Consider the following 12,129-nt stretch of genomic DNA (forward strand, 5'->3'; position numbering starts at 1 on the left):
CTGTTCTATAGGGGAGATTATCGTGGGACACTCGTTATTAATTGGACAACGTACGGACAACGGACAGGTAGTATACGGTTTATTATTTTTAATTTTTTGCAGATGATCGAGTATGGTAAGTATGGTTAAATTAAGAATAATAAAATACTTTTTTCTGGCTGTGTCTTTATTTTTTTTTTAACCCTTTCACTACTCTAGGAGTAGTAATGGATAGGCGTCTTATTGATGCCTCTCCATTATTAACCCGGCTTAATGTCACCTTACAATAGCAAGGTGACATTAACCCCTTATTACCCCATATCCCACCGCTACACGGGAGTGGAAAAAGAGGGGCTAAGTGCCAGAATTCGTGCATCTTACAGATGCGCCATTTCTGGGGCGGCTGGGGGCTGGTATTTGTAGCCGGGGAAGGCCAATATCCATGGCCCCTCTCTAGGCTATGAATATCAGCCTGCATCTGTCTGCGTAGTCTTTCTGGCTATAAAATATAGGGGGACCCCACGTCTTTTTTGGGGGGGTCCCCCTATCTTTATAGCCAGTAAAGGCTATGCAGACAGCTGCGGGCTGATATTCATATCCCAGAGAGGGGCCATGGGTATTACCCCCTTCCCAGGCTACAAATATTGGCCCCCGCCCGTCGGCTTTCCCTCTCTGGCGCAGAAAATTTTGCGGGAGCCCACGCCATTTTTTTTCCCATTTTTTTTTTTAAATTAAACGTTCATTCATAAACATCGGCCTTGCTATTACATATCTACTACATGGTGGCCCAATTCTAACACATTTGGTATTCTAGAATATGTATGTAGTTTATTTACGAAGTGGTGTTTAAATCTCGCTGCAATATCGCTGATTGGTCGCGGCCGGCCGGGCGAGAGCAATCAGCGAAGCATGGTTTAAATCCTGCGCCAATTCACGGCCAGACTGCACCTGTCGCTGATTGGTCGCACCAGCCGCCCGCGACCAATCAGCGAAGCGGGATTTCCATTACAAACAGACCCTTAGACGATTATATATATACTGGATGGTGGCTCGATTCTAACGCATTGGGTATTCTAGAATATGTATGTATGTATGTATGTCGCGCTGTGAGTGGGGGTTAAATTCCGTGCCAATGTCGCTGATTGGTCGCGGTCGGCCGCTTAGTATATAGCACAGCCACGTAGTATATAGCACAGCCACGTAGTAAATAGCACAGCAATGTAGTATATAGCACAGCCCACGTAGCATATAACACAGCCACGTAGTATATAGCACAGCCAACACAGTAGATAGCGCAGCCACGTAGTATATAGCAGCCACGTAGTATATAGCACAGCCACATAGTATATAGCACAGACACATAGTATATAGCACAGCGATGTAGTATATAACACAGCCCACGCAGTAGATAGCACAGCCACGTAGTATATAGCACAGCCCACGTAGTATATAACACAGCCACATATTATATAGCACAGCCAACGCAGTAGATAGCGCAGCCACGTAGTATACAGCAGCCACGTAGTATATAGCAGACACGTAGTAAATAACAGCCCACAAAAAGAATTAAAATAAAAAATAGTTATTTACTCACCTTCCGTCGTCCACCAGAGATGCATTGCGAAATTACCCAGATGACTTAGCGGTCTTTGCCAGAGACCGCTAAGTCATCTGTGTAACTTCGCAATGCATCTCTGGGAACGGAAGTTGCCGAGAGCATTGGGAGGAGCGGGAAAGCTGCGGAGGCGACGGAAGGTGAGAATAGCACTATTTTTTTTTAATTACTTTTACCATTATATCTTTTTACTATTGATGCTGCATAGCCAGCATCAATAGTAAAAAAGTTGGTCCGGGATGGGGAGTAGGGAGGGGCCAATTAGCGACTCGGGATTTCTGTTACAGACAGACAGACAGACAGACAAACAGACGGAAGTACCCCTTAGATGATTACATAGAGAGATGGATAATCTATCTATAGATATACTAGATGGTGGCCCAATTCTAACGCATCGGGTATTCTAGAATATCTATGTATGCATGTATATAGCAGCCACATAGTATATAGTACAGGCCATGTAGTATATAACAGACAAATACTACATGGCCTGTGCTATATACTATGTGGCTGCTATATACATACATACATATTGTGGAATACCCGATGCGTTAATACAGGCCACGCAGTATATAACTGTGGCCACGCAGTATATAACACAGCCCACGCAGTATATAACACAGCCCACATACTATATAACACAGCCCACGCAGTATATAGCAGTCACGCGGTATATAACACAGGCGACGTAGTATATAACACAGGCCAAACAGTATATAACACTGTCCACATAATATACAGCACAGCCCAAACAGTACATAACACAGCCCACGTAATATATAGCACAGCCCACGCAGTATATAACACTGGCCACGTAATATATAGCACAGCCCACGTAGTATATAACACTGGTCACGTAATATATAGCACAGCCCACGCAGTATATAACACTGGCCACGTAATATATAGCACAGCCCACTCAGTATATAACACTGGTCACGTAGTATATATCAGCCACGCGGTATATAACACAGTCCACATAGTATATAGCAGTGTGGGCACCATATCCCTGTTAAAAAAAAATATTTAAAATAAAAAATAGTTATATACTCACCCGCGGGGATCCAGCGAAGATGTGCTGAGACGCGCGCGGCTGCCGCCATCTTCCGTTCCCAGGATGCATTGCGAAATTACCCAGATGACTTAGCGGTCTCGCAAGACCGCTAAGTCTTCTCGGTAATTTCGCAATGCATCTCTGGGAATGGAAGATGGCGGAGGCCGCGCGCGTCTCGGCGGACTACGGAAGGTGAGAATAGCAGGTTTTTTGTTTTTTTATTATTTTTAACATTACATCTTTTTACTATTGATGCTGCATAGGCAGCATCAATAGTAAAAAGTTGGGGACACACAGGGTTAATAGCAGCGTTAACGGAGTGTGTTACCCGCGGCATAACGCGGTCCGTTAACGCTGGCATTAACCCTGTGTGAGCGCTGACTGGGTGGGAGCATGGAGCGGGTGCCGGGCACTGACTGGACGGAAGTAGGGAGGGACTAATCGGACTATGCCCGTCGCTGATTGGTCGCGGCAGCCAGGACAGGCAGCTGGCGAGACCAATCAGCGACGCAGGATTTCCGGGACAGACAGATGAAAGTACCCCTTAGACAATTATATAGTAGATTTATAGATAGATATACAGTTAGGTCCATATATATTTGGACAGAGACAACATTTTTCTAATTTTGGTTATAGACATTACCACGATGAATTTTAAACAAAACAATTCAGATGCAGTTGAAGTTCAGACTTTCAGCTTTCATTTGAGGGAATCCACATTAAAATTGGATGAAGGGTTTAGGAGTTTCAGCTCCTTAACATGTGCCACCCTGTTTTTAAAGGGACCAAAACTAATTGGACAGATTCAATAATTTTAAATATAATGTTCATTTTCAGTACTTGGTTGAAAACCCTTTGTTGGCAATGACTGCCTGAAGTCTTGAACTCATGGACATCACCAGACGCTGTGTTTCCTCCTTTTTGATGCTCTGCCAGGCCTTCACTGCGGTGGTTTTCAGTTGCTGTTTGGTTGTGGGCCTTTCTGTCTGAAGTTTAGTCTTTAACAAGTGAAATGCATGCTCAATTGGGTTGAGATCAAGTGACTGACTTGGCCATTCAAGAATATTCCACTTCTTTGATTTAATAAACTCCTGGGTTGCTTTGGCTTTATGTTTTGGGTCATTGTCCATCTGTAGTATGAAACGACGACCAATCAGTTTGACTGCATTTGGCTGGATCTGAGCACACAGTGTGGCTCTGAATACCTCAGAATTCATTCGGCTGCTTCTGTCCTGTGTCACATCATCAATAAACACTAGTGACCCAGTGCCACTGGCAGCCATGCATGCCCAAGCCATCACACTGCCTCCGCCGTGTTTTACAGATGATGTGGTATGCTTTGGACCGTGAGCTGTACCACGCCTTCGCCATACATTTCTCTTTCCATCATTCTGGTAGAGGTTGATCTTGGTTTCATCTGTCCAAAGAATGTTCTTCCAGAACTGTGCTGGCTTTTTTAGATGTTTTTTTGCAAAGTCCAGTCTAGCCTTTTTATTCTTGATGCTTATGAGTGGCTTGCACCGTGCAGTGAACCCTCTGTATTTACTTTCATGCAGTCTTCTCTTTATGGTAGATTTGGATATTGATACGCCGACCTCCTGGAGAGTGTTGGTCACTTGGTTGGCTGTTGTGAAGGGGTTTCTCTTCACCATGGAGATTATTCTTCTATCCTCCACCACTGTTGTCTTCCGTGGACGCCCAGGTCTTTTTGCATTGATGAGTTCACCAGTGCTTTCTTTCTTTCTCAGGATGTACCAAACTGTATATTTTGCCACTCCTAATATTGTAGCAATTTCTCGGATGGGTTTTTTCTGTTTTCGCAGCTTAAGGATGGCTTGTTTCACCTGCATGGAGAGCTCCTTTGACCGCATGTTTACTTCACAGCAAAATCTTGCAAATGCAAACACCACACCTCAAATCAACTCCAGGCCTTTTATCTGCTTAATTGAGAATGACATAACAAAGGGATTGCCCTCACCTGTCCATGAAATAGCCTTGGAGTCAATTGTCCAATTACTTTTGGTCCCTTTAAAAACAGGGTGGCACATGTTAAGGAGCTGAAACTCCTAAACCCTTCATCCAATTTTAATGTGGATACCCTCAAATGAAAGCTGAAAGTCTGAACTTCAACTGCATCTGAATTGTTTTGTTCAAAATTCATTGTGGTAATGTCTATAACTAAAATTAGAAAAATGTTGTCTCTGTCCAAATATATATGGACCTAACTGTATCTATAGATACATAGATATACTAAACATCGGGCTTGGTATTATCTATCTATCGTATCTATCTATTATCTATCTATTTATTATCTATCTATCGATATATCTATCTAGCTATCTATAGATATATCTATCAATAGATAATAATAATAGATACGATAGATATGATAGATAGATACGATAGATCTATCTATTATCTATCTATTATCTATCCTATATCTATCTATCTATCATCTATTATCTATCTATTGATCTATCTGTTATCTATCATCTATCTGTCTCTGTGTGTAAACATTATTCTTCAATGGAGTATGTAAATGAAGAGGTTGGACAAGAAATTACATCACCCTTTTTTTTTTGGTATATCTTTATTGAGCTTACATAACACACACAAATACGCATGAAAAAAACGCGTCAAAAAAAGCATGAAAAACGCAGGTGACCTGCCAGTGACCTCAGGTGCAGATTTGGTGCAGATTTTACCTGAATCAAATCCTGATCAAATCCTGATGCAATCCTGAACGTGGACACATACCCTTTCAGTTCTTGTTTGACAGATTTTCATCCATTCTTCCTTGGAGAATTCTTCCAGTTCCTTGCAATGATGATTAGATCAGGGGACTGTGAGGGCTATTGTAAAACCTTGATCTTGCCCCTTTTGAGGTCGTCTATTGTGGATTGACCTATGTTTAGGATCATTATCCATATGTAGAAGCCATCCTCTTTTCAACTTCAGCTTTTTTCTAGATGATTTTATGTTTGCATCAAGAATTTGTTGACATTTAATTGAATCCATTCTTCCCTTTACCTGTGAAATGTTCTCCGTGCCATTGGCTGCAACACATCCCAAATCATTATTACTTCACCCCCATACTTAATATTGGTGAGATGTTCTTTTCCTGAAATTCTGTGTCTTTTTCTCCACATATACCTTTGATCATTGTGGCCAAAGAGTTCTATTTTAACCTCATCGGTCCACAGGACTTGTTTCCAAAATACACCAGGTTTGTTTAGATGTTCTTTTGCATACTTCTGATGCTGAATTTTATGGTGAGGACACAGGAGAGGTTTTCTTCTGATTACTTTTCCATAAAAGCCATATTTGTGCAGGTATCTTGGAACAGTAGAATAATGTACCACAATTCCAGAGTCTGCTAAATCTTTCTGAAGGTCTTTTGCAGTCAAGCGGGGAATCTGATTTGCCTATTTAACAATCCTACAAGCAGCTCCTCACTGACATTTAGCTTGGTCTTCCAGACCTTATCTTGACCTCCACTGTTACAGTTAACTGTCATTTCTTAATTACATTTCAAACTAAGGAAAGAGCAACTTGAAAACTCTTAGCTATTTTCTTATAGCCTTCTCCTGCTTTGTGGGCCTTCACCATTTTCTTTTTCAGAGTGCTAGGCAGCTTCTCAGAAGAAGCCATGGCGGCTATTTTTTGGCACAACGTTAGAGGAGGCTGGGGTTTGATAAAGCTGCAAAATTTGCATCACCTGAACTTCCGAATGATGATAGTGAACAAGCCATAACCTTAACAGGCTAAATATGGTCTGAAACCTTGATCAAAGTTATCTGAGCACCCAAATGACCGCTACGTCATCTGGGTAATTTCGCAATGCATCCTGGGAACGGAAGCTGGCGGCAGCCGCGCATGCATCGACAGAGCTTCACTGGACGACGGAGGGTGAGTATAGAACTATTTTTTATTTTACTTATTTTTTTTAACAGGGATATGGTGCCCACACTGCTAAATACTACGTGGGCTGTGTTATATACTGCGTGGGCTGCGTTATATACTACATGGCTGCTGTATACTACGTGGGCAGTGTTATATACTACGCGGGCTACGTTATATACTACATGGCTGCTATATACTACGTGGGCAGTGTTATATACTGCGTGGGCAATGTTATATACTGTTTGGGCTGTGTTATATACTACGTGGGCTGTGTTATATACTACGTGGCTGCTATATACTACATGGGCAGTGTTATATACTATGTGGGCAATGTTATATACTGTTTGGGCTGTGTTATATACTACGTGGGCTGTGTTATATACTGCGTGGCTGCTATATACTACGTTGGCAATGTTATATACTATGTGGGCAGTGTTATATACTACGTGGGCAATGTTATATACTGTTTGGGCTGTGTTATATACTGCGTGGCCTGTATTAACGCATCGGGTATTCTACAATATGTCGTGGCCTGTGCTATATACTATGTGGCTGCTATATACATACATACATACATATTCTAGAATACCCGATGCGTTAGAATCAGGCCACCATCTAGTGTATATATATATATATATATATATATATATATATATACACTAAAGTACAACATGTGTCATCTTTAACTTTAGCCATTTTAGATAGAATTTCATATTCAACTTGCTTAACTGTTCACAATAACAGTCATTTTGACCAAGGTTACCCAAACTTTTACATGCCACTGTAAGTGTCACATGGTCTGTCAGTATATACACACCTTTTCTCAAAGGCCACGAAGACTGCAACATCATTAAGTAAGAGGCACCCCCATGAAGACCAAGGAGATCTCCAAACAAGTCAGGAACAAAGTGGTTGAGAAGGACAAGCAACATCATATCCATTATCATCAAATGGAAAGAACATGGTACCACAACAAACATGCCACCTCCAACAAAAACTCTCAGCCCAGGCAAGGAGGGCATTAATCAGAGAGGCAGCACAGAGACCAAAGGTAACGCTGAAAGAGCTGCAGAGTTCACAAGCAGAGACTGGAGCATCTGTCTGTGCGACCACAATAAGCCGTACACTCCATAGAGGTGGCCTTGAGGTAGGAGAGGGCAGAAAAAAGCCTAATTACTTACATTGAAAAGATATTCCCCAAATCTATGGAGGAGGGTGTTGTGGTCAGATAAGATCAAAATTGAACTTTTTGACTACCAAAGTAAATGCTATGTCTGGATCCAAACCAACACAGCTCATCACCGCAAGAACACCATCCTCAAAGTAACACATGGTGGCAGCATCAAGCTTGGGGAATATGGTCTGACGGTAAATGATAAAATGTGCTTCTATTGTATGATACAACCATAATATCCCAAAAAGAATATGAACAAAGCGCTAACTCTACATGAAGTGGTCACCAGTCAGTATGTGTACAGTACAGACACAGAGGGCTACTAAGTGATTGGAAGGTGCGTGAACAAATGCTACAAGGGTTCTGGTTTTGAAGAAAATTTTGTATGTGCAAAAAGGGAATAGTTAGATAAGTGAGGTGGGGCGATAGGCCAGTCTAAAAAAAATGTGATTTTAGGCCACGCTTAATACTGTGTATATTGGGAATTAATCAAATTGTTTTGGGTAGTGCATTCCATTGAATTGGTGCAGCCTGTGAAAACATTGCACGGTTAATAAGCCTCTGTACCTTGCCATACCAGAGCCGCTATGTCACTCTCAGCAAGGAGAAACATTACCCCTTAAACCTCAGTCCAGAGCCTCTCACCTAGCCAAATCAGTTCTCATACTTTGCACTGACGAGGGGCAATTCTCTGAAACACTGTGTCTGCAAACTGAGATTCTGATTTGGCTTCTATCCTAAGACATATTGCAAGGCTCGTTAACCGGTTGATAGTGCCTTGTAGGATCGCTGCTTCCAACAGGTAGCGCTATAGAGTTCAATTTCTCTTTCTCTCTGAAGAGGCAATTTACCTATGGTATTTTGTAGTAATGCAGGGGTGATGTCAGGAAAAGAAGTGTATAATTTGGTGTCATAAGGAATAAAGATGGTACTGAAAAATGAATTTACTGATTGTTTGTCCAATATTGTTTTCCTTGAGCGAAACCTGTGTCAGTCTGTCAGTGATTTGAGAATAGGACAGAGGTCCACCTTCAAAGCATACTGCTAAGACAACACTTGAGTGGTTTAAGGGGAAACGTGTAAATGCTGTGGAGTGGCCTAGTCAAAGCTCAGACCTTAATCCAATGGAGAACCTGTGGTCAGACTTGAAGATTGCTGTTCACCAGAGGAAACCATCGAACCTGAAGAAGCTGGAGCAGTTTTGTCTTGGAATGGGAGGAATGGGCAAAAATCCCAGTGGCCAGATGTGGAAAGCTCACAGAGACTTGCAGCTGTAATTGCCGAAAAAGGAGACTCTACAAAGTACTGACTTTAGGGGCGTGAATAGTTATGCACACTGAAATTTTCAGTTATTTTCTCTTGTTTGTTTGCTTCACAATAAAAAGAAAACCAAATGTTCATAGTTGTAGGCATGTTCTTTACATGAACTGGTGCAAACCCTAAAAAAACAGTGAAATTCCAGCTTGTGAGGTAGTAAAACACGAAAAATGCCAAGGGGGTGATAACTTTCACAAGCCACTGTATATATTTATTTATTTTTTTTATTTTTTTTTACTTTACTTTTTAGTTCCCCTTAGGGGACTTGAACCTGCAAAATGATTTGATCGCTTATACTATGTACAGCAATACCACAGTGCTCCCTGTAATTGCCATTAAAGTGACATTTAAATGCCACTGTCAGTGATTGACAGTGGCATCTAAATGGTTAATAGCAGCACTATGGAAGCTCGCTTCTGGTGCTGCGGCCCCTGAGCCCACTCTGTACACACCGCACCGATTTGTAACGGGTGGTGAAGGCTTTAAACAATTAATCAGCACAAAATTTTGACCTATTTAAAGGTCTGTAAATAATTTGTTTATCACAACAACATGATTGTTTCATACCAATGGAGATCTGATGGATCAGTTGAGCCATTTTTGGGATATGGTTTCACATCAGATAATTATTCCTGATCCTAAACGCATCACATTTAATGTCAGTAATGAGGGAACACATGGGAAGCTCTTTTGACATGAAATAAACCATATTGATAGCATTAACTATTACATTTACAGTGATACTTTCTCCATGAACAATAATTAATAATAATTGGATTTTAGTCTTTGCACCAGTGGTGGTATTAACCAGCAATCTAGCAGTTCCCCTGGCCACACAACTGCGATACAAGCACTGGGCTGACGGCTAGATCTCCAGACGTGAAAGCTGTGCTTGGCCAAGGATTGTGTTCTCTATGGGGAGAGCATCTTTAGATGACTTTACCCTGGAGCAAATAGATCTGTGTTATCGGAAAAGAAAAATGGCCAATACATTGGGTCCTCCAACGAGTAGTTCCCCCAAATGTAACAAAACAAAACTGGTTAATCAAATGAGCATTGGTCTAATGCCAGGAGCATGCAGGTTATCTGTGATAGAATATGCAGAAACATACAAGTTAGTGATGCACCTTATTAGTTCTTTAGTTACTGGAGTAGAAACAATCAAAAAAGCCATTCACTTATTATCACAGCTCATCAGTGGATTAATACAAGTTTCCTTTCTGAACTTACATTAAAACCTCCACCCGACTTCCACTGAAAGGGAAAACAGAAAGACAAAAATATGGCAGCGGTCAGCGGCAGACTACACGATTGGCCCCAACATGATCTAGCGCCAAAGACATAACTGTAGGAGATGTAGAGGTAGCACCGAGGACCCGAAAAGGCCTCCAAAAGCCTCTCTGCCACATAAGACACGGGTATTATAAGCGTCACATGGTAAATTACCCCTCCATGCAGAGTATTGTATTTTTCTTTTCAGCATTATTTAGATTTTTCTGTGTATTTACCTTGGACCTCCACGTTCTACGGCTGATGCTTTCACAACGGGTAGAGTTGGCTGTGTCACAGGCTCTACCGATAAAGTGTTATCTTCTACAGCAATGAGAACCTGCTCCGACAGCTGTGAAATGTCAAAAATAAGTAATGAAATATATATATATATATATATATATATATATATATAGTATATTTATCACCTATATCGAAGTGATATCTTCCAAGCAATATAGATTGATGCTTTAGCGTCAACATATTCTGCAGCACTTTACAATTAAGCAGTGACATGTGCGGAGAATACTAAGTATCACATAGGTCACCAGTTACAGGAGGAGTGAGTCGTGCTGCTCGCTAGCTTACAATCTATAAGGAAATGGGGGACACAACAGGTAGAACGTGCTGTCTTGTATGATCCAGCCATCATTATAATAAGTAGGGGCTATGATATAAAGCTGCATGACCTGGTCATCAGCCACAATCTGGCTCACTACAGTTACCAAGTGCTATTGGGGGCACAGAGCTATTAGTCGGATTGTCTGAGGTAAAGCATTCCAGAAGGCTGGCGCAGCACGAGATGAGTCTCGATTATCTTAAGCCTGCCATACACATAACTATCAGCCAAACGTTATCAGGCTGACAGCTCCTACAATGTAGAAGAATAGTACGATGGTATATATTATTTTAAAAAAAACAATCGGGAAGAAAATGTACTGGCAAGACCAGTCTTTTTGTCTTCCTTGCAATGGGTGGGTCATAGAATGGAATTTGGTTTCAAAATCTGCATTCACCTCTTTTTTTGCAAAGTCCAAGCATGGGTTAATATCTTCTTGGTAGATACGGGACAGAAAGAGACAGGATTTGTCAAGTGTTGGGTTCTCCTTCCACTCCATAAATTCTGAGTATAGTATGGTGTCCACCTGAAGCAGCAGCACAAATGATCAATGTGAATTACAATGAACTGATTACTGTTTTTGTAGCGTACCAACATAGAACTTGTTTAAAGCAGCCAACTTTATTTCCTTTAACCATAGGTATATCTATGGTTTCCTTTATTTTATCAGAAGGATATTAACACTACAGGACTACAGCTCACGTGCCAGGCAGTCAGGCTAATGTGTGTAACCCCGCCCCCACCACTGATTGGGAGCTTGCTCACAATTTACACATGAAGCTGCCAGTCAGAGGTGTGGGCGGAGATATACACAGTCCAAAAATTATTAGTTCTACATGAGACAAGCAAGGATTCTATCACAACTATACCAAACAGTCCAGTAAGTGAAATATTCCTGGAATCAGGCTTTCTTGACCTACATTATGCTGCTCTCAGGTTATATAGGAAAAAGCTGCCAACAGATTCCCTTTAATATGATATAATATAAGTTTAAACTAATAAAAGAAAATTATCTGATACTAATTTCTCGGTGTGAACCCTTAATCTTAAAGGTAATTGATTCATATATTTCTCAGTGAAAAGGGGGCTTTTTAATAATTGCAAATGACCAAAAAGCAGCATTGATATTCACAAAGAAACCATTAGGGATCATAAATTGTATTAAAGTGTAAAAATTGTCCAGATGTAATCAGATTTAT

The 12,129-nt window shown here is 41.1% G+C and overlaps 1 protein-coding gene across 9 annotated transcripts in view; it reads right to left on the reverse strand.

Moving 5' to 3' along the window:
- The window catches only part of RAB3IL1 (RAB3A interacting protein like 1), a 147,664-nt gene that overhangs the window by 30,883 nt on the left and 104,652 nt on the right, over positions 1–12,129 (reverse strand). For 4 of the 9 annotated variants that reach the window (XM_077287962.1, XM_077287958.1, XM_077287960.1 and 1 more), the window contains 2 exons: positions 11,328–11,456; positions 10,551–10,663 (listed from right to left, as the gene is read on the reverse strand). In XM_077287962.1, coding sequence (XP_077144077.1) covers positions 10,551–10,663; positions 11,328–11,456 — 242 coding nt within the window. Of the gene's footprint in view, positions 1–10,272; positions 10,297–10,550; positions 10,664–11,327; positions 11,457–12,129 lie in introns of all 9 variants that reach the window. The other 5 variants (XM_077287961.1, XM_077287957.1, XM_077287959.1 and 2 more) reach the window with 3 other exon arrangements.

This window comes from Ranitomeya variabilis, chromosome 2 (assembly GCF_051348905.1).
Source record: "Ranitomeya variabilis isolate aRanVar5 chromosome 2, aRanVar5.hap1, whole genome shotgun sequence".
Classification (NCBI taxonomy): domain Eukaryota; kingdom Metazoa; phylum Chordata; class Amphibia; order Anura; family Dendrobatidae; genus Ranitomeya; species Ranitomeya variabilis.